The following is a 27,675-nucleotide window of genomic DNA, read 5'->3' on the forward strand; positions in this document are numbered from 1 at the left end:
CTGCAGTTCCCAGCCGCCATGGGCGGAGGGGGACCTCCCTGCAGCTTCCAGCTGGGGAAACCATGGAGCCTCAGCAGCAAAAGTCACAGACAGGTCTTGGCTTCTGTGAATTTTTGTTTATTACCCGTGACATGTCCGTGACTTTTACTAAAAACAACCATGACAAAAATCTTAGCTTTAGCTATAATCCTTGTACTTCCCTAAATATCTCGCCTCACCTGTCTGCATCCTGCAAGAGGTGTTCATCTTGTACTTGCTATGTTACCTTAGTCAATTGGTCAAGCGATACAAATTTCATTTTAATCTTCTGTCTGAGGTTAATCCTTCCTGCCATTCAATTATTTTTGTTGCTTTTCTCTGAATATGTTCTACAGAAAATGACTATCAAGCAGTGATTTGATTTAAGCTGCTGGAGACAGGAAACAAATGAGATGAGAGAGCCAACAGGCCCCACTGAGGCAGACATACCATAACTGTTCCCCCACAACACTGTGTCCATGTGGCAACACACAAGGCTCAGGGAGAAAAAGCCAACAGGTAAGGCTTGAATAGGTGGAATTAAAAGACAGCATAAAAAAAGATTTATGAAGATTTTTCTTTAAGGACATAACATCAATTTACCATCTTTTTTAAATATCAAAACGCACACTGTACAAGTAATATATAGCAATAAAACCCTTACCTGACTATTGGAGTCTCCAGACAAGATACATAAGTGTGGTACCAACTTGCTGAGGATTAATGGTTGTGCACCATAACTAAAAATAAAAAAAATCAAATCAAGAGAAAAACACTTTTTCCACACCAAAACAGAAGTTTTACTTTGTAGCTTAGCATCGCTAAAGTAAACATTTTCATGGATCCCCAGCTTTTGGTTACACACTTGAAAATATACGTGTACACACACACACACACACACACACACACTCTTTCAGCTAACTCCAGAAACCTTGGACCAGTCAATTTAGTAAGAGCATTTTTAAATGCAACAGGCATCTTAAAGTATTAAATTCAGATGGAATTCATTCATTCATTCAGAAACAAGCAGGATAGAGTACTAATTTTAATATTTTATGTCTCCATAAAAACAAGATGCTTACATATTTAAGGTTGCAACGAGACACAAACACACTCCTTCTCGGGATCGGTAGTTCTTGTGTTTAAAACCAACAGCAAGACGGTCCCAAATACACTATTAAAACAAAAACAATTGCTTTGATTTACTCATAGCACAATGCAATTCTGTTCACCTTATATAATGAAATCAAAACTTCAACAGAAACTATTGATATGATAAGAATATTCTGAAGTTTTGTTTTGTAAAATGGAGGAATGCTTTGAACAAAAATGAGGTTTGTTTTTTAAAACAGGCTTTACAGCATGAAACACTAAGCAACTCCACCCACCTCTCCCCACCATTGGATTCTTTACATTAAGCGACAGAAAATATCTCACACCTGAAATATTTCTAAAACAGTTTGTCTTTATACACTCCCAATATTTCACTCTCCTAATTCTATATATTTTGAAATATTTTTCCTTTTGAAACAACTGCAAAACCAAAGCAAAACTTTAAAATTTACTACTATGACTTAAGCAAAGGTTTTTCTTTATTTATTTTGTCCAATAGTTTATTTATTTCCTTATCAAAATCTCCTCCCATTCCCCGTTTTTTAGTCTCTTCCAGTAATCATTCTTCTACTCTTGCATTAAATTTCTTCTGCATTTCTTCATTTTATATTTTAATTTTTTCCCCCATTCATTTATCCTGGTTCTATTTGCTTTCCAATTCCATTGGTTTCTGCTTCTCAATATGCTTCTGTGTTGATCTCTTTCCAATTTTTTTTTTTTAGTATGAATTTCTTACACTAAACAATCCCTCATTTCCTTTCCTGCATGTCATTTTTTCAGTGTCTTTTGTCTGTCTTTATTCATTCCCTTCTCATTTTATCTTTTTTAATTCTCCATTTCCCAGTAGTTCTGGAGCTCTGTATCACCCAGTTAATGCTGCAACTTGGAGCTTACAAAACTCTGGAAATCCAGTGATATTTAAAAGCAAGTACATAGACACAAACTGCAAGCCCCTTCAGCTGCAATGCTGCCATCATTGAGCAGGCATCTGAGAATAATGTAACCTAGCAACAGCTGCACACTGCCTGAGGAATAACATATTTTTCAGTGTATGCAGCATTCTATAATTTAGCCTCTCCAAGTACCGCAATTCTGATGTAGCACAGTTACACCAAACAGAACACTAGCAACTATTAAAATGGTATTGTCTTACTGAAAAAGACAAAGCAACAATGCTAATCAAAAAGAGGTAGTGTAAGAAGTACTAAACACTAGATAACATCCTTGTTCATAATTATGTAGCACATTTTAGAATAACTTTTAAAAGGTTATAGATTTAAAAATTTTGATTACAATTTTCACTTGAAAAATCTTACATTTTACAATGTATAAATTGTAAAGAGAACAAACTGCCAAAATAGCACAGATGAACAATAAAGGATAGGCTGGCAAGAAAGAAAACTTCCATCTCCAATTACCCCATCTTCTAAGGTAAAAGAGAAAATAAGGAAGTCATCTTGCCAGACAGAGAGACAAGAAATAGGCAGAGAAGTAACTGCAAGAGATTTGTAGGGTAGTAAAACAAACATCTTCAAACAGAAATTTAGGATTACTTAAACTACCCCCTCCACTACCACCCATCTCTCCAAAAAGAGACAATCACATGGGTCTCTGAGAAATCTGCTTTCTAGCAATAATTAGTATCTGCTTCTCATATTTGGCTTGCCACACCCCATGCATTTACTTGCTGTATTTTTATAATTATGCTACTATATCTTTCCCATGTTTTGTTCTCTATTTTATTGCCTTTCGAGTTTTTGTATTTTATTTACTTTTCAGAAATAAGCATCCTCAACATCTCATTGTAAGAAAAGGTTTACCAGCAAGTAACTCAACTATTCCTAGGGAACAGGCTATCACAGAAGCGATGAAATGCTCAGTAAGAAACCCATGTGACTAAATCCTTTTTGGTTGAGGACAGGGGACGGAAGGAGTGCAGAAGAGAACTTTGTATTTTAAGGGTTGCTTAAATCACACTAGAATACTTTTTGTTACACAAATTTTCAAAAGTTTTTTCTAGTTGTGGATGAGGTTTGTAGATGCAAGCTCCCCGCACATTCATCCCCACATATCTGAACAAACATATGCAGGTTTTAGCAGTTTAAAGTACCTTGCTCTGATTTGCAAAATTAAGATTCTCCCTTTTAATTTCCATATCTAAACTTATAAAGAGGGTTTCCTTGCGAGGGAATTAGTAATAGTTGAGTAACAATAGCATTCCTATTGATGACCCCTGTTCCAAGATTCCTCAATAATACTACTTAAGCGATAAATCTAGTTAGGCAATTTTCCATTTTTCAGAGTTATATTAATAGGAGTCTTACAGAACCACCTAGAAGACCCAACCATAAACAAAGTCCCGTTGTGGTAGGCACTGCACAAACACATAATAAGAGACAGTCTAAGGCTATGTCTACACTGCATTTCCATCTGTAAAACCTTTGTTGCTCAGGGGTGTGAAAAAACACATCCCGACCAGCAAAAGTTTGACTGATGAAAAGCACCTGTGTAGATAGTGCTCTGTCAGTGGGTGGTGCTCTCCCGCCAACAAAACTACCGCCCCTTGTTGGAGGTGCTTTTATTTTGTGAACAGGAGAGAACTCTCCTGCCGACAAAGAGTGGCTACACTGTGTACCTTACAGCGACATGGCTGAAGCGGCACAGCCGTGCCACTGTAAGGTGCGCATTGTAGACATAGCTTAAGTAAACAAGACAGACAAAAGATGGAAAGTATTTTTAGTCCATTTTATACGTGGGGAAATGAAGCTCAGGGAGATTAACGGCTTTGCCCAAGGTCAGGCAGGAAGTATGTGGCCGATCCAGTAACCCAGATTTTCTGAGCTGTGATCCAGTGTCAACCACATCCTTATGTGGATGCGGATGTATTATTCACCCTAGGTTTTTAATTAATTTGATTTTGGGAAAGTTGAGGGTCAACCTTATTTCCATTATATTAATTAAAATTCAAGCCCATCTGGAAGTTTCAACCATGTTTAATTTAAAAACTTCTGCCATCTTGATATGAAAACATCCGCTTTTGATTTATATAGAATACATAAATAATGTAAAAACAGTATGCTTAGTCTCAGAGTTATATCTTCAGCTAAAGCAAAACAGTCCAATATAGTTTACACATTAAAACAATGATCCAACTAAAACTTGCACACACACTTAACAACTGACTTCATGGGAATGACTTGTGTTTCAAGTTAAGAGCACATGTAAATATTTGTAAGATCAGAGCCTAACTCTGAATTTCCAGAAGTGGTCATACCATTGGTGGTGCTACCTGGTCCATTAATTTCAATATAAGAGTCTGTGCTTGCTCTCGAACTTGGTCTTTGGCATCTCCCATTCGATCAATCAATGCTAGAAGAACTAGAAAAAAAAAAAAAAAAGAATTAACAAAATATGTACTAATCAATTTAAGACCAACACATTTATTAGAAATGTTTCTTAAAGAAGAATTAAGCTTTTTCTACTTCAAAAATCAAGACATGATTGAAAACAAATCCAAAATATTTTAAAGAAAGATTTTTCAAAAATAATCATTTAAATGAGTTGCTAACCGGTTTTCTATCACACATGTTTAAGAATAACGTGTTGGACTGGAATTAAGAAGCAAAATGATATCAAAATGACTAAGCCACAGATAATATTTCCCTTCTTGCCAACCATATACATTATGTCAGATTGATCTTCAAAAAGAACGTCAGACAAAGGCTTCTCAGCCTAAACTACTTCTGTAAAGGATAAGGCCTTTGTCTGCAGCCAGATTAAATGAGCAGCCAAGCAGCAGCCATTAGCGGAGAAGCAGGACGTCTAATCCTCACAGTCCATCTAAATGACGTTAAAACAATGTAATATCAGGCTGTGAAGAAGGAGACCCCGTCCTAATGGCACACACTATCGCCAGATAAAGAAACAAATCTTAAGATGGTTAAAGAAAACTTAGTTTGATAGCATCCTGTCCGTCAAGAAATCACAACCACAACTATTGATGTGAAATCCTCATTTCTTTATTGTTTTGTCATTATGGTCCTCACTTCCCTATTGTTTATCTGTATGGTCTCTGTCTGGTTCTTTAATTGTTTGTGTCTTGTAAGGTAGGATTGGTTAGAGAATTTTGTTACACTATGTTAGGATTGGTTAGTAAAATTTTAGTTTAATGATTGGAGTCCTTTTTAGCTATACCTTAACCAATTTCACTGTATAAACTGAGGGTATGTCTACACTACGAAATTAGGTCGAATTTATAGAAGCCGGTTTTATAGAAATCGGTTGTATACAGCCGATTGTGTGTCTCCCCACATAAAATGCTCTAAGTGCATGAAGTCGGCGGACCGTGTCCACAGTATCGAGGCTAGCGTCGACTTCCGGAGCATTGCACTATGGGTAGCTATCCCACAGTTCCCGCAGTCTCCGCCGCCCATTGGAATTCTGGGTTGAAATCCCAATGCCTGAATGATGCAAAACAGTGTCGCGGGGGGTTCTGGGTACATGTCGTCAGGCACCTCCCCCTCCGTCAGAGCAACGGCAGACAATCGATTCGCACCTTTTTACCTGGGTTACCTGTGCAGACAACATACCGCGCCACGCATGGAGCCCGCTCAGTTCACCGTCACCATATGTCCTCTGAGTGCCGGCAGACGTGGTACTGCATTGCTACACAGCAGCAGCTAATTGCCTTTTGGCAGAAGACGGTGCAGTATGACTGGTAGCCTTCATCGGCGATCTGGGTGCTGGCAGACGACGGGCTGGCAGACGTGGGGCTGCATTGCACGCAACAGCAGCCCCTTGCCTTTTGGTAGAAGATGGTATATTACGACTGATATCGGTCGTCATCGTACTGCAGTGGCTTTCAATCATGGACACCTGGGCTGTCTCGACGATGATGGCTATCAGTCATAGTATGCTATTTTCTGCCAAGCACCCAGAAGATGCCGAGGGCTATCAGTCATGCTGCACCATCGTCTGCCAGCTTAAGATGTAAAAAATAGATTTGTTCTGTATTCATTTGCTTCCCCCCGTCCCTCCGTGAAATCAACGGCCTGCTAAACCCAGGGTTTTGAGTTCAATCTTTTGGGGGGGGGGGGGGGGATTTTTTGTGTGACAGTTGTTTGTGTTTCTCCCTGATGCACAGCCACCTTTGTTGATTTTAATTCCCTGTAGGTCATGTCGTCTCTCGCCCCTCCCTCCCTCCATCAGTTTCGCGCCTTTTTTCAGACCAGACGCCATAGCACTGGGATCATGGAGCCCGCTCAGATCACCGCGGCAATTATGAGCACTATGAAGACCACGCGCATTGTCCTGGAGTATATGTAGAGCCAGGACATGCCAAAGCCAAACCAGGACCAGCCGAGGAGGCAATTGCAGCGCGGCGACGAGAGTGATGAGGAAATTGATATGGACATAGACCTCTCACAAAGTACAGGCCCCAGCAATGTGCAAATCATGGTGTTACTGGGGCAGGTTCATGCCGTGGAACGCCGATTCTGGGCCCGGGAAACAAGCACTGACTGGTGGGACCGCATCATGCTGCAGGTGTGGGACGATTCCCAGTGGCTGCGAAACTTTCGCATGCGTAAGGGCACTTCCATGGAACTTTGTGACTTGCTTTCCCCTGCCCTGAAGTACCAGAATACCAGGATGAGAGCAGCCCTCACAGTTGAGAAGCGAGTGGCGATAGCCCTGTGGAAGCTTGCAATGCCAGACAGCTACCGGTCAGTTGGGAATCAATTTGGAGTGGGCAAATCTACGGTGGGGGCTGCTGTGATCCAAGTTACCAGGGCAATCAAAGACCTGCTGATATCAAGGGTAGTGACTCTGGGAAACGTGCAGGCCATAGTGGATGGCTTTGCTGCAATGGGATTCCCAAACTGTGGTGGGGCGATAGACTGAACCCATATCCCTATCTTGGCACCGGAGCACCAAGTCACCGAGTACATAAACCGCAAGGGGTACTTTTCAATGCTGCTGCAAGCCCTGGTGGATCACAAGGAACGTTTCACCAACATCAAAGTGGGATGGCTGGGAAAGGTACATGATGCTCGCGTCTTCAGGAACTCTGGTCTGTTTCGAAAGCTGGAGGAAGGGACTTTCTTCCCGGACCAGAAAATAACCATCGGGGATGTTGAAATGCCTATCGTGATCCTTGGGGACCCAGCCTACCCCATAATGCCATGGCTCATGAAGCCGTACACAGGCAGCCTGGACAGTAGTCAGGACCTGTTCAACTACAGGCTGAGCAAGTGCCGAATGGTGGTGGAATGTGCATTTGGACGTTTAAAAGCACGCTGGCACAGCTTACTGACTCGCTCAGACCTCAGCGAAAAGAATATCCCCATTGTTATTGCTGCTTGCTGTGCGCTCCACAATATCTGTGAGAGTAAGGGGGAAAACATTTATGGCGGGGTGGGAGGTTGAGGCACATCGCCTGGCCGCTGATTACACGCAGCCAGACACCAGGGCGGTTAGAAGAGCACAGCAGGGCGCGGTGCGCATCAGAGAAGCTTTGAAAACGAGTTTTGTGACTGGCCAGGCTACAGTGAGAGATTCTCCTTGATGAACCCTCCCCTTCCCCCCCCCCCCCCCCGGCCCCGGTTCACTCTTCTTCCCTGTAAACCAAAAACCCCACCCTCCCCTCTCCCTTCGAGCACCGCTTGCAGAGGCAATAAAGTCATTGTTACTTCACATTCATGCATTCTTTATTAATTCATCACACAACTAGGGGGATAATTGCCAAGGTAACCCGGGTTGGGTGGGGGAGGAGGGAAAGAAAAGGACACACTGCAGTTTAAAACTTTAACTCTTATTGAAGGCCAGCCTTCTGATGCTTGGGCAAAAATCTGGGGTGGAGTGACTGGGGGGCCGGAGGCCCCCCCACCGTGTTCTTGGGCGTCTGGTTGAGGAGGCTATGGAACTTGGGGAGGAGGGCTGTTGGTTACACAGGGGCTGTAGCGGCAGTCTCTGCTCCTGCTGCCTTTCCTGCAGCTCAACCATACGCTGGAGCATATCAGTTTGATGCTCCAGCAGCCGGAGCATCGACTCTTGCCTTCTGTCTGCAAGCTGACGCCACCTATCATCTTCAGCCCGCCACTTGCTCTGTTCATCCCGCGATTCATCCCGCCACCTCTCCTCTCGTTCATACTGTGCTTTTCTGTAGTCTGACATTGACTGCCTCCACGCATTCTGCTGTGCTCTTTCAGCGTGGGAGGACATCTGGAGCTCCGTGAATATGTCATCCCGAGTCCGCCATTTTCTCCTTCTAATCTTCACTAGCCTCTGTGAAGGAGAAACATTTGCAGCTGGTGGAGGGGAAGGGAGAGGTGGTTAAAAAAGACACATTTTAGAGAACAATGTGTACACTCTTTCACATTAAATTTTGCTGTTCACATTACACAGCACATGTGCTTTCATTACAAGGTCGCATTTTTCCTCTTATATTGAGGGCCTGCTGGTTTGGTGTGAGAGATCACTCACGCAGTGCCAGGCAACAGATTTTGGCTTGCAGGCAGCCATGGTAAGCCACAGTCTTTTGGCTTTTTTCACCTTCTTAACATGTGGGAATGGTTTCAAACAGTAGCGCCCTCATTTCCCATATCAAGCACCCGTTGGGTTGGCCATTTAAAATGGGTTTGCAATGTAAAAGGAGGGGCTGCGGTTCCCGGGTTAACATGCAGCACAAACCCAACTAACCCCCCTTCCTCCCTCCGACCCAATTCTCTAGGATGATCACTTCACCCCTCCCCCACACCACGTGGCTAACAGCAAGGAACATTTCTGTTCAGCCGAGCAGGAATGGGCACCTCTGAATGTCCCCTTAATAAAATCGCCCCATTTCAACCAGGTGACCGTGAATGATATCCCTTTCCTGAAGATAACAAAGAGCAATAAGGAACGGATGTTGTCTGCATGCCAGCAAACACCGGGACCATATGCTGCCATGCTTTGTTATGCAATGATTCCAGACTACGTGCTACTGGCCTGGCGTGGTAAAGTGTCCTACCATGGCGGACGGGATAAGGCAGCCCTCCCCAGAAACCTTTTGCAAAGGCTTTGGGAGTACATGAAGGAGAGCTTTCTGGAGATGTCCCTGGAGGATTTCCGCTCCATCCCCATACACGTTAACAGACTTTTCCAGTAGCTGTACTGGCCGCGATTGCCAGGGCAAATTAATCATTAAACACGCTTGCTTTTAAACCATGTGTAATATTTCCAAAGGTACACTCACCAGAGGTCCCCGGTGTGCCCTCAGGGCCTGGAAGCACGCCTTGGGTGAGTTTGGGCGTTACTGGCTCGAGGTCCAGAGTGATAAACATATCCTGGCTGTTGGGGAAACTGGTTTCTCCGCTTCGTTGCTGCTGTGAGCTATCCACATTATCTTCATCCTCCTCTTCATCGTACCCCGAACCCTCTTCCCTGTGTATTTCTCCAGTGAAGGAGTCATAGCACACGGTTGGGGTAGTGGTGGCTGCACCCCCTAGCATGGCATGCAGCTCCATGTAGAAGCGGCATGTTTGCGACTGTGCCCCGGACCTTCCTTTTGCCTCTCTGGCTTTGTGGTAGGCTTGCCGTAGCTCCTTAATTTTCACGGGGCACTGCTGTGCGTCCCTGTTATGGCCTCTGTCCTTCATGGCCTTGGAGACCTTTTCTAAAATTTTGCCATTTCTTTTACTGCTACGGAGTTCAGCTGGCACTGATTCATCTCCCCATATGGCGAGCAGATCCCGTACCTCACGTTCGGTCCATGCTGGAGCTCTTTTGCGATCCTGGGACTCCATCACGGTTACCTGTGCTGATGAGCTCTGTGTGGTCACCTGTGCTCTCCACGCTGGGCAAACAGGAAAGGAAATTCAAACGTTCGCGGGGCTTTTCCTGTCTACCTGGTCAGTGCATAGGAGTTGAGAGTGCTGTCCAGAGCGGTCACAATGAAGCACTGTGGGACAGCTCCCGAAGGCCAATAACGTCGAATTCCGTCCACACTACCCCAATTCCGACCCGCAAAAGCAGATTTTATCGCTAATCCCTCGTCGGAGGTGGAGTAAAGAAACCGGTTTAAAGGGCCCTTTAAGTTGAAAGAAAGGGCTTCGTCGTGTGAACGTGTCCAGGCTTAATTCGATTTAACGCTGCTAAAGTCAACCTAAACTCGTAGTGTAGACCAGGCCTGAGGTCTAAAAGGAAGTTCTTTGGGAACCAACTCCAGGACACAGCACCAAAGATCAAAGCTGCCAGACTTCATCACTCTGCCAATGACACTGCAGAAACTGGAGTCCCGCAGATGGACCTGATCCTGACTGGCCATCAAGAAAAGTTCATCTGTCTTATTGGGAGTGGTGAGCACTGTATGTGTAGCATGTGCAGTCTGTTTTGGTGATTGTTAATAAACAGAGGTTATGTAGTATATTACTGTGTAAGGCTCTTTCACTGGTAAAAGGTCCTGCACACCTGCAGAAGTAGTATACACCTGGAGCCCTACGTATTGGGCAAGTGTGTGGGTACTTAAATTGACCAGGTTAGTTGCACCCTGAGCCCTACGAATTGGGTAAGGGCAGGTGCTTTTCATCTGGAGCCCTACGAATTGGGAAACGGTGGGGGGTGCCTAAATTAACCGGGTTACGCCTGGAGTCCTATGGACTGAGAAAAGGTGGGGTGCCCTCATGTCTGCAGGTAACACTTCAGAAATAGAACATTTTGCCCCAGCTCAGAAAGCTAGCCTGGAAATTGTTTTTAGATGTTTTCTTCTAATTATGCATGCCCTTTTTAGTAATTCCCTCAACTTTATATTTCCAGGCATAACAATTATTGAAATCTATACAGAATCAAAGTGTATTATTGAATTAAGGTTGTATCTTCCACAAGAATCAGGGTACAAGAAGGTACAATATTAAGCACAAGCACCCTTAATACTATTTAATAGAAATAATGTGACTATCTTCAAGTGCTAAATTCAACAAGCTGTAATGGAAATCAATATCAGACCTGTAAAAACTTTCATTAGCTGTGTTCCCAAATTTGCAACTTAAATTTGATTAAAAGGCAGCATCACAACAGGGTTTTAAGGTTATGCAGCAACCTCCTGGATGAACTGCTAGACCAGGGGTCTCAAACATGCGGGCCGCACCAAGCTCCCTCTGCCCTCCCCTCCCCCCCGCCCTTCTGCCTACCCCATGGCGCTGCGAGCCCCGCACCGCTGCCTGAAGCGGCTGGAACCATGTCCCTGCAGCCCCGGGTAGGGCGGGAGGGGAGTAGAGGGCTCCGTGCTCTTGCTTCCAGGCACCGGCCCCCGCAGCTCCCACTGGCCGGGAACGGGGAACTGCGATCAATGGGGACTTTGGGGGAGGTACCTAGAGGAGCAGCAAGAGCAGCACATGGCACTGTTTCCCCCCCCTCCCCGCCCCCGGGACTCCGGCTGCTTCCTGGAGCGGAGCAGAGCCGAGCCAAGCCAGGGAGCCTGCACTGACCACGGTGCACAGCGCTGCCACCCCAGAGCCGCTCTAGGTAGGCGGCGCCAGGCCAGAGCCCGCACCCTGCCTGCACCCCAACTCCCTGTCCAGAGCCCCCTGCCACACCCCTCGCCCCTCCTTCACCCCACACCCCAACTCCCTGCCCTGAGCCCCCTGCCACACCCTGCACACCTCCTGCACCTCAACTCCCTGCCCTGAGGCCTCGCTACACCCCGCACCCCTCCTGCACCCTCTGGGGTGAGGACTTCGGGGAAGGGATTGGAATGGGGGCAGGAAAGAGGCGGGGCAGGGGCGGGGCCTCGTGGAAGGGGTGGAGTGGGGGGTGGGGCCAGGGGCAGCAAGGGGTGGGTGTCAGTGATGTGGCCCTCGGGCCAATGCACTAGTCCTCATGCGGCCCTCGTGGTCATTTGAGTTTGAGACTCCTGTGCTAGACCAAAACTACGCAAATTATCTTGCTAGGCTGATTCCCAGTACTCTGTTCATAACCTAAATGTGTTCGTTAGACTCCTTCTCTCCTGTCCAATGGTCTCAGACAACTTCTTCAAAGTCAAAGGAGCTAACATTATAGAAGGTTCTGCCAGCAGCTTTCTTTCAAGAGTCTGTTGATCACAGGTATGGTAGTATGATTGAGACATTGGCTGTCTCTCAATTAAGAAGCTACCAAGTCATCTAGTGCTTTTTAGTTCATATCCAACTCCTGGAACTCCACCTGGAAGTCGCCAGGTACCCATAGTAGATTTTAGATCACAGTGAATTACACTGCTGCTTCTGTGCCAACTTCAGTTTGAGCTAAAGAACAGATAAGGCCAAAAGAGACAATTATGATCTAGCCTTACCTTCTGCATAATTCAGGCCACAGAACCTCACCCAGTATTTCTGCACCAAGCTCATAATTTTGTTTGATCTAGAGTGTCTCTCTTAGCAAGACATCCAGCTTAATTTAAAGACTGAAATGATGCAGAATTCACTACATCCTTAAGTAACTCGTGCCAATGGCTAAACAGCTTTCTATCCAAATTTCCTTAGTTTTTGATACAAAACATTTTATATTGCTATTTAAATAATAAAGCACCTACATATCTGTTGTCTTCAATTTATCATTATCTTTATCTTTCTGAAGCTCCACATTTAGCCAATCAGTGCCATGCCAACCCATATATTGAAAATAATTAAACTATTCAAACAAAACCTGTTTTTTTAATGCAACTGTAGTTTTACTGCAATTTCAAAATGATATTTTTTAAATTGTGTGACAGAAAACTGATTAGTGACTCAAATCTAATGATTTCCCACTTTAAAAAAAGATAAATGTTCAGAAAGCAATACCTCTCAATTTGAAAGCAACATCTAAACAATATACATTACAAGGAGCTGGAATTTTGCATCTTATATTCGGGTAACCTTTCTGAGGAAAGTAAACAATTACCCTTGACAAGAAACAGTGCAACATACACGAACACAAACCCAGAGGAGCAAAGCAGGAACTTAACAAAACTCAGTCTCTACTTTCATTCCCGTTCTTCCTGAGACCAGGGAGCAGCAAAATGTGCACTGAATAGAAAAAAAGTCAGGCTTTTCTAGTGCTCCTGTTTTCCCAAGTTTTCTAAAAATGTAACATGCAAACATAAAATACACAATAGTGATCACTTCACACACATTCATTAAGGTGAGACACTGAGTTATAGACCCTGTAAAACATAAGTCTGACACAAGCTTAACTATAGTCTCCTTACTGCAAGACCAGAACACCTACACCTTTAACGTTTCGCTTTTGGCTCTTCTCGCTAATCTAGTTAACTCTAGCCTTTTCAAATGTCCATTGTATGTAAACCTATTCATGCATACCCCATTTTTTGTTGTTGTCCTTCTCTGAATATTTTCATTCTATGCTTTACCTTGATATGCAATGACAAAGGCTTAAAATAAAAAAAAATTAAAAATCTCCTCACTGAAAGCAACTAGTAAACTTTCCCAACTGAGTACTATCAACATCTATAGACTCTGTTTTGCAACTCTCCCTCTTGAAAGACGATGGTGTAGGTGCCAAAGCAGTTCAGTGACCACGTGTCACATTGCAGAACTGCAAAGGGCTAAAAAGTCTAATTCTTTAGCAGCAGTCCTTGCCACAAACAGGGCAGGCGCAGGGCCAGAGGATGAACCAGCGCACTACTAGTGCTTGAGGCCTGCTTCACTCTTCTTCACTCTCTTTGCTTTCCTCTCTCTCAACCAACTCTTTTCAGCCTCTGACTCCCTGGCATAGCACAGCCTCCCAGTGTGGCCTGTTGCTAGCTGCATCTTTCCCGCTTGAGATGTCACTGTGGAATGTTTTCAAGTCCCTCTGGCAAACATCCTTCAACCTGAACCTAGGTCAGCCCAGTGGCATTAGAGCACCTGCAAGTTCTCCATACTGGAGATCCTTTGGAATGCGTCCATAGTCCACCCAGTGCAGATGACTATGGAGTAAAGTCATCTAAAGAGCTAATGACTTGACAGTTTTCTTTTCCAACTCTTTTGATTTCAGAAACTTGGGTTTCCCACTTCACAGTTAGAACACGGTGAAGACAGAAGATGTAGCCGGTGTTTAGCCTTCTCTCATGACTGCTCTAGGAGACCCAAGTCTTGCCATCTTACAACAGTGTGCTCAAAACGCACATCTGGTAAACCCCTATATCTTGGTGTTCACGTTAGTTTTCTGTTATCTCACATTTCTTGGTCAGTTGGCCAAATGGTGGCAGTTGCCTTTCCAATGCAAGAATTAAACTCCCCATCTAGAGATAAGTTAACTAAAACACTTAATCCTAAATAGCAGAACTTGTACACAACTTCTAGCATGGTGTTAGCTATTGAAACTTCTGATGCAGTCAACACATCTTGTACCAGAATCACTCTCTTCTTACGGCTAAAGGCTATGAGTCAGTCACGGAGGTCACAGATTCTGTGATTTTACATGACCTCTGTGACTTCAGCCCCACTACCCCTGCGGGGGCTCGGGCTTCTGTGATTTATTGTTTATTGCCCATGTCCTGTCCATGATTTTTACTAAAAATACCCATGACAAAAATCTTAGCCTTACCAATAGCTAATCCAAATACATCACAAGCTAGCCCAAAACTATTGCAAAGTTTCTGAAGCTCCTGTTTGCTGTGTTCGATGAGCACACTATCATCCACAAAAAGTTGTCTTATAGCAGGTGTTTTACTTTGAGTTTTGCTCTTAGACATGCAATGTAGAGTTTTCCATCTCATCTTGTACACTTCACTACTAAATTAGAAAGCACAGCAAAGCAGCAGAGAGAAGACTATATGGAGCAGCACTGGTGCCAAAAAACATCCCATTTGACACCACTTTGGATTTTAAAGCAGTCAGACTGATCATCATACTGGACTGTAGCCTTCATGCCAGAATGAGGAGGAATGGGGTGCAACCAATTCTCTATAGCAACTGAAAAAGGCCATTTCTCCAGACCAGGTCAAAAGGCTTTATAAGAGAGATGAAGGCCATGTAAAGAGGTTTTCTTTGTTCTTGATGCTTTTCTTGCAGTTGTCTTAGTGTGAAGGCCACATCTAGAGTAGATCTACTGACACGGAAGCCACACTGACTCTCTGGATATATGCGTTTGGCAAGAACTTGCCGTCTTTTGCGAATGACCCATGAGAATGCCTTGCCAATAACACTGAGAGAAGTTTCTCTGTAATTGTTGCCATTACTTCAACTACCTTTGTTTTTAGACATTATGATGTTGGCATTCTTCATGTTCCATGGTACCACTCCTTCCCTCCAGCAGGCAAGCAAGACATTGTGCATATAACGCTGCTTCAGAAACAGTGGTTTCATGTAAATAAAGTTTGTGATACTGTTCTATCTAGAGTTCCATCTCCTTGCTCCTGTCAATGATGTCTGCATTAAGAGATTCCAATGAAGCAGTCTTCTTGCTTTCTTGATTCTATCATATATACTTCTTATATCTCCATTCTCAAAGAACATTTGTTTCTTCTCGCACAGATCAAGACAGTCTAAGTGAGAACACTGCCTTGCTGTTTGTTGCAATGCGCGCTTGGCCATTCTGAGGTTAGCACATCTCAGGAGAGGGGTTCATATTGTGGTGGAGATATGCTGCGAGCTTTGCTTTAATAACTGGAAGCATTTCTCCAGAGTATGTGGCAAACCAGACTTTATCAGCAGTACAGTCTTTTCCAAAAGCTAAGGTTGCAGATACATAGATTTTTTTAAATTCAGTGTTCCATGCTGCATCAGCATTCAGGGAAATACAATCAATTACATAGTTTCCCTGAAAAGTAAAGTAAATTGGAGACATGACCTTTGGTCTTTTGTGTATTGATATTAATGCAAGGGCAACAGCTTTGTCTGGTACAATGGAGTTTCCTTAATGAAAGTTTTATTTACAGAATACAAGCGCATGGTCTGTGTCACAGTCTGCACTATGAAAACTGCAAGCATGGAAAACATCCAGGTGTTTTCGGTGGGTGGCAATTAAATCCAATTGGTGCTAGTGTCCAGATGTGGGATCTCTCAACAAGACCTTCCAGTAGTGACCACCTTGGAAGTAGGTGTTGGTAATAAACAGTCCTCAAAGGCTAAAGAGCTCCAGTTCTCTTTGCACACGGTTGTTCAGTTTCGCTCCCTCTATGGTGGCCAAGGCATAGCAGCCACATCTCGTGATTTGAGTCTTCTCTAGCGCTGAAGTCTCCCAGTAGATAGTGTCACTCACCTGTGGTAGCTTGCTGATGATACTGTTGAGTTGCTGATAAAACAAATCCTTTAATTCAGAGGTGGATGAAAGTGTTGGAGCACATGTACTAATGATGTTGTGTCTCTTTAAAAAAAGAGTTCCCTAGCCTTTTTATACATGCTAAGAAAACTTTTCAAACACAAACTGAAGTTAAATCTCTGCAGTCAAGTCTTCCTATTTCTGCAGAGACTGTGCCAAAGCTATTGCTGCTGCTACTAGCCATAGTGGGTGAGGCAAGATCTTTTATTAGACCAACAGCTGTTGGGGAAATTGACAAGCTTTCCAGCTTACACAGTTCTTCAAGTTTTCCTTCAGCCCAGACCTGAAGGAGAGCTCTGTGCAAGTTCAAGTTTATCTCTCTGACCAACCGAAGCTGGTCAAATAAAAGGTACCCACCTTGTCTCTCTAACATCCTGGGACCAAGAGGATTACAACAATGCTGCAAACAACAGTGGTAGATGACTGTTACTACTAGAAAGAGGGGAGATTGCCAGCTGGCTCTTCAGCTTGAGCAGCTACTGCTATTCTGAGTACCACGCATGGGAAGAGGGGAGGCTCACTATGTGAGTCTCCTGGGTGGCTGATGACAGAGGCCAATACACCTAACCTTCTGCTTGGGAGACTGATCTTGGAAAGGCCACCCCAGTACAAGAGACCTCCAACAACGTAGCAGGGAGCTTCTCACAGATCTTCAGCCTGCCAGGACATCACTGCTCCTTAGCCTACTGCTCTTCTTTTGGAAAATTGGGCCTGAGACAGGAGGACTGAAATCTCAGCTTCATGACACCTCAGTAGAGGGTAGTATGTGCATAAGGCCTCGTTCCATTGCAGCAGCAGACTCTGTGGGGTAAGCATAAATTCATTTTTGGGGAGGGCACTGTCTAGCATTATTTGGAGGGAAAGAAGGATTAATGTATTTAGTAATGGATGTGGGGCCTTTGGGAAGACACAGGGTTAGCCAGCACAAGAGGAAGGTCTTGAAGCATAAAGTTGATGAGAATGTATCTTACCAGCAGGAGACCAGGAACAAGGGGGGCACAGCGCAGGACACAAGTAAATGTCAGCTTTTTGACTAGACGTAGGGCTTTTCTACACTACCTGACGTATCGGCGGGCAGCGATTGAACCAGTGGGGGTCAATTTATTGCATCTAGGATAGACACGATAAATCGACCGCTGAGCGCTCGCCTGTCGACTCCAGTACTCCACCAGAACAAGAAGCGCAAGCAGAGTCGACGGGAGAGCGTCAGCTGTCAACATGCCGCAGTAAGTAGATGTAAGTAAGTCAACTTCAGCTACGCTACTCACAGAGCTAAGGTTGCGTATCTTAGATCAACCCCGCACAGTACTGTAGACAAGCCCTTAAACTATTGCAGAAATATTTCAAGCAATGATGGTGATTAGAATCAAATCAAAAATCTAGAAAGCAATTCAATAAACTTTTTATTTTATGTCATGCCCCGCCCAATGCACTAGGGCAACCAGGGACAGCTGCCAGTGAGCCTGGTGCCTGGCCCAGCGAGTGGGGTTGGGGGCAGTACAGCCATGCCGGAGGAGCTGCTAGCTTGGGACGTTGGCTCCTGGCAGTGGTGGCCTGATAGGCTGCTGCTTTCACCACTGTGGTTCCCAGTAGAGCCTGCAGCGCCGCACAGAAAATTTATATCTGCAGATATAAATTTTCTATCTGTGCAGGGCTCTACCTATCCTCCACGAACTTATCTAGTTCTTTTTTGAATTCTGTTATAGTTCTGGCCTTCATAACATCCCCTAGCAACAAGTTCCACAGGTTGACTGTACATTGTGTGAAGTACTTCCTTTTGTGTGTTTTAAACCTGCTGCCTATTAATTTCATTGAGTGAGCCCTAGTTCCTGTGTTATGTGAAGGAGTAAACAACATTTCCTTATTCACTTTCTCTGCACCAGTCAAGAATTTATAGACCTCTACTATATCACCTCTTAGACCAAGATGAAAAGTCCGAGTCTTTTAATCTCTCCTCATATAGAAGCCATTCCATACCCCTAATCATTTTTGCTGCTCTTCTCTATACCTTTTCCAATTCTAATGCATTTTTTTTTATATGGAGAGACCAGATCTGCATGCAATATTCAAGATGTGGGCATACCATGGATTTATACAGTGGCATTATGATATTTCTGTCTTATCTATCCCTTTCCTAATGGTTCCTAACATTGTTAGTTTTGACTGTCGCTGCACGTTGAGTAGATGTTTTCCGAGAACTATCCACAGTGACTCCAAGTTCTCTTTCTTGAGTGGTAACAGCTAATTTATACCCCTTAATTTTGTTCAGAGTTGGGATTATGTTTTATAATGTGCATTACTTTGCCTTTATCCACACTAAATTTCATCTGCCACTATGTTGCCTCATCACCCAATTTTGTGTGACCCCTTTGTAACTTTTCGCAGTCTGCTTTGGACTCAACTATCTTGAGTAATTTTGTATCATCTGCAAATTTTCCACCTTACAGTTTACCCCTTTTTCCACATCATTTATGATTATGTTATACAGCACTGGTCCCAGTACAGACTCCTGGGGAATACCACAATTTACCTCTCCATTCTGAAAACTGTCCATTTATTCCTACCCTTTGTTTCCTATCTTTTAGGCAGTTATCAATACATGGGAGGACCTTTCCTCTTATCTGATGACTGCTTATCCTATGACATGCCACAGAAAACTTAAATACCCAGCATTTGCGGTCTCACTCTGAAGCAAGCAACAACTATATACGACCTTAAAGGATTATTCTCATCTACTATCCCATAGTAAGCATTTCCTTTTCATTAAAAGTATTAAGACTGTTTTGTTTTCTATCAACATTATGAGTAAAATGTTACCAAGTAGATTTGGTGCCTGGGGTGGTAAAATATATAAATTTTCAAGCTGTTATAATAAAATTAGGTTTTTACACAGTGCTTAAAATGATTTCTGGTTCATTCTGTTTCTCCCTTACTCAGTTTGCAGATTCTTAATGTATTTCATGATAAGTCTTATACGGCTGCACATGGAATATAACAGAAAATATCATATCACAGCCTCAAGAACAGTTTCATAAACACAGAAAAGTCTCTTGTAAATTAAAGTTGAAATAATCTAACAGATTCTGGAATGCAAGAGAAGAAGTTTATTCAAGGCAGAGCTTCATATTTAATAAGAAAGGTTGGATATCTTAATTAGTCCTCTGTTATTCTTCACTCTCTCCATTCTCCGTGGCAACAACAAAATAATTCCTAACCAGAAATGGTTTCCTAACTATATTTTGATGTTATGTTAGCTCCATATTAACAAATATTGAATTATTAGGTGAGGAAAAGCTGCATTCATGCAGGATATGACTTAGGCTAAGATTTTTAAAAAATGGCTAGTAATTTTGAAAGCCTCAATTTTCTGAGAACATACTCTTTGAAAAATCAGGCCCCTTTCATGAGTCTCAAGTTGGTTACAGAAAAATTGAGGCACCTAGAATCACTAGTTGCTTCTGCACACCTTAGCCTTAGCTTGGATGGTATATTAGAAATCTATAGTCTTCATTAAGGATCGTATATACTCATTCATAAGCCGAATTTTTTTAGTAAAAAAAGCGAAGCACCAGAGAAGGGTATAGAGAGGGAGAAGTGGGACACAGGCCCTCCCCCCAACAGAGGCAGCAAAGCCGGCCGCGCAGGAGCAGGCCGAGCCACCCGGCCCGCCGGAGCAAGCCGCGGGCAGGCCAGAGACATCCTCCCCAGATAAGGTGGGAAGGGATGGGATAGGGAGAGTGTGGGGGTACCGGGTGAGGAGTGGGGCCATGTGGGGGGGTGGTCACAGGGGTTACTCCTCTAACCCCCAGCTTCTCCCCCCACAAAAATTTCCCCACCAGTTGCTGTCCCGGCCCATCAGGGTAAGCAGCTGGTGCGCCGGGACACTTTGTTTACTTAGGTTTACCTCCGTGCCTGCGGACGCAAGGTAAACAAACCACATTGGCCCGCCAGCGGCTTATCCTTATGGCCTGGGAGCCAAGTTTGCTGACCCTTGAATTACAGGGTCGGCTTATGAACGGGTCATAAAATTTTTCCAGTTTTACTTATCCATCTTGGTGGGATCAGCTTATAAATGAACCGGCTTATGATAAGAGTATATACATGGTACTCCTACAGCAGTGTTTCCCAAACTTGGGACACCGCTTGTGTAGGGAAAGGCCCTGGCGGGCCAGGACGGTTTGCGTACCTGCCGCGTCCACAGGTCCGACCGATCGCGGCTCCCACTGGCCGCGGTTCGCCGCTCTAGGCCAATGGGAGCTGCTGGAAGCGGCACGGGCCGAGGGACGTACTGACCGCCGCTTCCAGCAGCTCCCATTGGCCTGGAGTGGCAAACCACGGCCACTGGGAGCCACGATCGGCCGGACCTGCGGACGCGGCAGGTACACAAACCGGCCCGGCCCACCAGGGGCTTTCCCTACATAAGCAGCGTCCCAAGTTTGGGAAACACTGTCCTAGAGGAACATTGTTCTTCTACGCAGCACTGTTCACAGCCAAAGATCAAATAAGAGTCCCAACATCTGTGAACTGCTGAGATTCTTCAGTACAATGATTGTGGTTAGAAGAAGGGGTAGGAATTAATTTGAGGGATGAGGTTAACAGTCTTGCCTCCTTTTCAAAGCACTATTTTTGTGGAATTTCTCCATACATGTATGCTTCTATTTTTTGTCCTCTTATGTACCACTCCTTTAAAAATACTTCAATCATTTTTGCAAGCCATGGAATGTGGTGGAAAAGATAGAAATGCATGTTTATGTAATCTCTGGATTTTGTTTTAATCACATCTTCATGAAGTAGGTGTTAAATTACACTAGAGCCCTACACTGTTTCAAAGACAGACACTTCTTAAAAAATGCTGCTTAATTTGCTTCATTTCTCCAGAACATACACCTCTATTCTTATGAATTACCAGGTATCCTTAGACTTCTACAATAATCTCTTTGGTTGTGAAACAGTTCAATCACCTTCAACGGAGGTATTTTAAAAAAAAAAAAAATCATTTCAGCATTTCATCTCTCTTAAAACTCCCAGAAATATCAACATTGATGATAGCTGCAAAGAATGTGTACTATGGTTAATCTGAAAAGAAAAGGTCATCACCTGCACTCACTACAATGCAACACTGTTGCCTAGGAAATTGAATTAGTTGCCTTTTACCCTATGGTATACCTCCATACAAAGATTACTAATGTGCAATTCAGGTCATATTAAAATGCCTGTGTTCTAACTACTGTACTTACTGACCTTGGCTAAACCTAATTTATGGGATATAGGTAGCTCATAAAGCTATATAGGTAACCAGGCATTTGTTTTGCTTTCACTCCTCAACAAAACCCTTGTTTATTCTTAAGTGAGCAAATGCCTTAAATGACAGTTATTCCCCTTGCCCCACCCATAAAGAGCTACATTCCAATGTAACTGCACAGGCCCATGTTTTGACATGTTATGCTTGGGTAATGTGTTAGCTCAGTTATTACTGGGAGTGTAAGTATCATGCATAGGAACATTCCAATCTTTCAAAAAGACAAGACATGAAGTGAGAAAATGCAGGATTTTTTTTTTCCCGGGCATGCGACAAACCCTTCAATTTCTTATTAAAGAAAATAATATATACCAAAAAAGCAAACTGAAATTTCCAGTTGGGGTAAGGTGGATTTAAAAAATATCCAACACCATTATATAAAAAAGGTAGCAATTTAATCTCAGAATAATGGGACAGAATGGTGCTTAATATAATAAGTGATCATACTTGAGTACATTCAAACTGACACTTTTTTCGACTAAGAATGGCAAACCACAAAGACTACTTCCTGGAGTATATAAATGAAGAAAAAGGAGATGGAGAAGTTAATGGTTTGCATCAGCATTTTCAATTTTCAAAGTAATATTTAAGAGTTGATTGGAAAAGCGCTCTCCATCTCTAATCTGTAAGTATGATTAGATCCAGCAAAATCAGATTAAAAGAGGTATATTAGAGAATATATACATTTTCTAAGAAAAAGATTCAGCCATCTTGTCTTCTATTTGGAGATCTTATGCTCCCCTCTCTCCCTTAACATTCTCCTGTCTAGTAACAGGAGCACTCCCTCACCCGCCCCATATCACACTACCAGCCTGAAGTGTAAATCTGCAATACACAACTGGCCACCACCCCACATCATTAACTATGACCATAATAGGCAGTGCCATATCTGTTAAAATGTTACAGCTTTAGTTGGCAAAGAACCATAATTTTGATTCTTTGCCACTGCTTGACCATGGGAGCTTTGGGTTCAGCACAAAGTTTATAGGATAATTTCCTAGTCCTACACCCTCTCAAGTAAGCACTACTGCTATTCATAGAGCCAAGATATGGATTGGAAATATTTTCTTCTAGAACCCAGACTGTTTAAACATAGTATGGTACACCCAAGAGAGCGTTATTTGACTAGTTCAGGCTTAGTTATGCACAAGTGTGCAAGAAGTTTTTAACACTGAATATACAGTGCAACAACATAGCAGTGTTTTACAGAGAGATGGCTGAAAAGAGAAACTACTAGGGTAATGTAATCCATATCTCTTTCCTTCTACATTAACAACCACAGAAGTGATTTTGCACATGGATGGACTGGAGAAAAACTGGCTCTTAGTTAAACTTATTTCTCATCAACCTGGCATATAAACAGTGAATACACATGAAAAGCAAAAGTTCTGTCCTCCCCTGGCATTCCCATGGTTCCCCCAGAGCAGATCTCACATGGCAATTTAAGGCCTGGTCTACACTAAGTAGAAGCAGTTTAACTGAAGCTGCAATTAAGTGGAATTAAACAGGTGAAAGTTGAGTTTAGACAAGTTCAACTTGGATAAAATGCACTACAGGTGGGCTGGGGAAACTTACTGGTTTATCAGCATCTACTTATGCAGTTTGCACGGAGCAGATACGCAGGGTTCACAGCTTAGGGTAGAATGACATTGTTTTTATTTCAACATCAACACAGTAAAATATTTAAATTGTAAGCTCTTCTGAGCAAAGACTTGACTTATATATCTGTTCAACTGTGTACACCAAGAGTACTATATTTTATTAAAGCCCAGGTTTAATCCTGAGATGATGGAAAGCAAGGCCTTCTCCAATGAAGATTTATTGCAGAACTCCAGAACACTCCCTAAACATAAGACAAATATATCTGTGACATCTTTCAGGACAAGTTGCAAGATTTAGTAGTTTCTTACATTAGCATGTTTCAGAGTAGCAGCCGTGTTAGTCTGTATCCGCAAAAAGAAGAACAGGAGTACTTGTGGCACCTTAGAGACTAACAAATTTATTAGAGCATTAATTATTAGAGCTTATGCTCTAATAAATTTGTTAGTCTCTAAGGTGCCACAAGTACTCCTGTTCTTCTTTTTACATTAGCATGTTTGTTGTCTTATTGTATGATGGAAGGTGTTCGTGCTCTAGGATTTAGAAAGCTGCCTTATTTTTATCACGTTTTCAATTATATTTTAAAGCTCCCAGATGCCTGTACTTATAGGCATATACAAATTAATATTTATACTATTTACTGCTCTGCATTGTCAAAATCAGCACCGAGCTCAAAGTCTTAGCGCAACACTTGAGCGCCTCACCTTCTAGCCCAGAGGTGAGAGCTACCAAGTAAGCTAAACTGACATTCAATGTAAATCAGGGTTTAAAAAAGGATTAAAGTTCTGGCAGGAACCTTATGGAGTAATATGCTGCTCACTGCCATTGATTTTGCTTGAAAAGCGATTTAATAAAAAAAAGGTTTTCTGCATAGATGGAAGTAAAAATAATACAAGGCAAGTAATCCAACAAATTATTTATAATGTTATGAACTCTCCATGAAATTATCTTCCTTCACTATGTTTCTGCTAAAATGACCAGTAGAGAAATGGTTCTGATATTTAAATACAGTATCAACGTTAACTAAGTTTCAAAGTCAGCAACCCAATGAGTTGAACAGGGTAGTCAGTTCAGACCTCTCAGAATTTTACAGACTTAGGCAGATGTCACTGCACCCATTTGCAATCAATAAATGTTTGGAATTTGTTAAGGGTTTTTGCTTTTTTGGTTTTTGGGGAGGGGGGGGGGGAAAAAGGTTGTTTGTTTTTTTTTTTTTTAAGAAACCTTAAATCCTACAGCACAATTCTACTGCAGGAGATGGATTATGTAGCAAATTCTGTGTCGGCAGAATCATGTTATATATACATGGAACCCTGGTTAAGACATTTTACAAATAGAAACTGCAATTTATTAATACAATTTTAAAGTAATACAATCAAGTTGTCACAATTTTAGATAATGGAGAACAGTAAGCAACTATGTAGCAAGAAATCAATGAGAAAAAATTCTTGGAATCTTGAAGAATCACAATATAGCGGTCTTAAAATATGAAGGTAAAGTACATACATAATATTGACAAGTTAATGTAAGTATCTGTAAGTCAAACCCTAATGGGGCATATAGGCCCTCATCCTGCAGATACACTCGCACTAAAAAGCATGTGTGTTTACCTGATTAGGGTCATAGTTACTACCAAAAGTTCTCCGCCATGTTTCAGATATAGTTGCTAAAATAAGAATGTTTACTAAGAAAACAGCACTTTTCCTACATTTTTCTTTGAAGGAAAAGGAGAATTGACTAGTACTTCACTCACCAGTTGGTACATAGGATTTAAAGTGTCCTGATAGTCTGTCAACAAAGGCACCTAGGACATCTAATCCAACTAACGCCACCTGTAAAAATAAAAGAAAGTATTAGATGTATATAGTGCGTCACTAGACAGTTCTTTAAAATATATTCTAATCTGTCTATAAATACCTGGACTGGCTACTGATGTAATCACCCATATTGAACCATTAGATCAATATTCAAATTAGAGAGCTGACAATTATTTTCTAAAGGTTTTATACAAAAAGTGAATCATTTTATACAATATTTAGGGTTCATCTAGTATGTTTACATAATATGATGCACTTTGGATTTTTCAGTACCTTTTGCATTCTTCAGTCAAAAGGGAGCAATTTTTAGGAATGCAACATTTTCATATTCTCATCTATAATGGATTTGTCTAATTTTTGCATTTGTAATTGACCATGATTTACTTAAAATTCATTTGCTAAAGGAATAACAGATACATCAATTATGTTTCCACATCTGCTACTGACTGTAAGATTCCTAGCCCTATGATCACTGTAGGTCACGTGACCTCTGGACTAAGGAGGTCATTTTTAAAGGCATTCTGGCCAGCTGTCTAGGCATTTCACTATGCAGTTGAAAGCACATGTGGACATTCTATCTTTAACCATGAAGATCACTTAGTAATATCTTGTTGTACTTGCCAGAACTTTCAAATACTTTTAAGCTTATTTCTATTCTATACCTTATTTCCAATCTTAAAATTAATCACACAATTAAAAAAAAATTAATAGTGATTAATCATGTGATTAAAAAAAATTAGCCAAACACTTAGGTATGCCAGGAATAAGGTAAAGCATTAAAATTATAAAATAATTCTCTAACAATCACTTTGCTTCAGCTTCACTGAAGAGAGTAGGATCAAAACTAATTATCCCTCACAATGTCTGATGGAATTCAGTGGTTAACTGTTTTGAGTTATTTAAGAGTTACTGGCCTATCCTGATGACTATTTTTGAAGAAATTCTCTATAAAGTAGCTGGAAGTTTCAGAGTGTGACACACTATCCCAAAGCAACACCCTGGCATCACTATATTCACCGTTGTCATATAATTGTGATGTTTTGTAAAAAGTATACCTTGTGAGGTATCATTTTAAAAGTCTTGATCTGTTGAACATGAATATTCTGTTGGACTGTATGTGCCATCATTGTATGTGACGTTATGAAGTTTTGCTGCGTGTATGTTACTGAAATATGTTGTAATATTGGAAAACACCCACAACCAGGCTTTCAAGTACAACAATGGAGAAGCCAGACAGCACTGATGGCCAAATAAGGGGAATTCACACTACCTAGGACTATCTGAGGACCGGTATACAAAGAAAATTTCTCAGAGGGAACACAGACAATGGACACCGCTTGACTCACATCACAACAAAAGATTTTTCGAGCAAGCTGGAAGAACCTATAAAGAAGGAGAAGCGATATCATTTGGCCTCTCTCCTCCCGCAACTCCACACCTGGAAGGCACATCTGGTGGACAAAGATTTGGAATGGCAGAGGTGGTGCCAGACTTGAAAGGAGAATCCTAGCTTGTATTAAGGCACTATACCAGGGGTAGGCAACCTGCGGTACGCGAGCTGATTTTCAGTGGCATTCACACTGCCCGGGTCCTGGCCACCAGACCGGGGGGGCTCTGCATTTTAATTTAATTTTAAATGAAACTTCTTAAATCTTTTAAAACCTTATTTACTTTACATACAACAATAGTTTAGTTATATATTAAAGACTTATAGAAAGAGACCTTGTAAAATTGTTAAAATGTATTACTGGCATGCGAAATCTTAAATTAGAGTGAATAAATGAAGACTCGGCACATCACTTCTGAAAGGCTGCCAAGCCCTGCACTATACCATCAGGGTGAGACATTCCTTGATTCAAATCCTGTCTCGTTTATAGAACTCAGATTGCAATCTTACTTTTATTTCTTAGGTAACCAACTGATCTTTCTGTAGTTAATAAATCTGTTTTATATTTTACCTAAAACAATGTGTTTTGGTTGAAGTGCTTGGGAAATCTGTGTAGCATACAAAAGCTGGTGCATGTCCTCTCCACATTGAGGGATGGGCAGATTAAGTAATAAACGTACACTGGTCAGGCTTCTGACCAGGGCAAGATGATCCTGGGCTGGGGAGCTGTGGGAAGTCGCTGGAGTGTCTCTATTGTTGATTCATGAGTGGGTAGGAGAAGCATTCATGTAACTTAGCTGGGTGTATCCCTGCCTGTGGATGGCTGTGTAAGTGCAGTTGCTGGAGAGGTTTGCAGCTTGTCACAACATCACAGTGTGAGAGAGAGCCCAGGTTGGTACACCAGAGGGCTCAGCAGTACCCCAGTTTCAGATTGCACCCTGGGGAACCCATCACACACAGCAAAAGTAGTCAACATCGGACTTAAGTGAAATGTAGAAGATAAGCTTAATATACTGAAACCTGTTTCCAAAGCTTTGGACAATCTGCAGAAATATAGCTGGTGCCATTGAAATTTGGAAAGAATTTTAAGCAACACTGCAGGAAGAAACAGTCAGTGAAGCTAAATTGCAAGCAGTGAAGAAGCAAATGGAACAAGCACTTACCCACCTCATTTTCTTGCCAATATC

General features: G+C 42.4%; 1 protein-coding gene and 1 long non-coding RNA gene across 47 annotated transcripts in view; one reads left to right on the forward strand and one right to left on the reverse strand.

The window, feature by feature from the left end:
• Positions 1-27,675, reverse strand: part of CLASP2 (cytoplasmic linker associated protein 2) — a 286,598-nt gene that overhangs the window by 246,520 nt on the left and 12,403 nt on the right. For all 46 annotated transcript variants that reach the window (XM_065587152.1, XM_065587160.1, XM_065587162.1 and 43 more), the window contains 4 exons: positions 25,038-25,116; positions 4,406-4,509; positions 1,101-1,192; positions 683-758 (listed from right to left, as the gene is read on the reverse strand). In XM_065587152.1, the coding sequence (XP_065443224.1) occupies positions 683-758; positions 1,101-1,192; positions 4,406-4,509; positions 25,038-25,116 (351 nt within the window). The remainder of the gene's footprint in view (positions 1-682; positions 759-1,100; positions 1,193-4,405; positions 4,510-25,037; positions 25,117-27,675) is intronic.
• LOC135981956 (uncharacterized) lies at positions 16,641-27,065 on the forward strand. The gene is made up of 3 exons (XR_010599177.1): positions 16,641-17,194; positions 18,972-19,131; positions 26,306-27,065. It is a non-coding gene; the product is annotated as an uncharacterized LOC135981956 (long non-coding RNA).

Source organism: Chrysemys picta, chromosome 2 (assembly GCF_011386835.1).
Source record: "Chrysemys picta bellii isolate R12L10 chromosome 2, ASM1138683v2, whole genome shotgun sequence".
Classification (NCBI taxonomy): domain Eukaryota; kingdom Metazoa; phylum Chordata; order Testudines; family Emydidae; genus Chrysemys; species Chrysemys picta.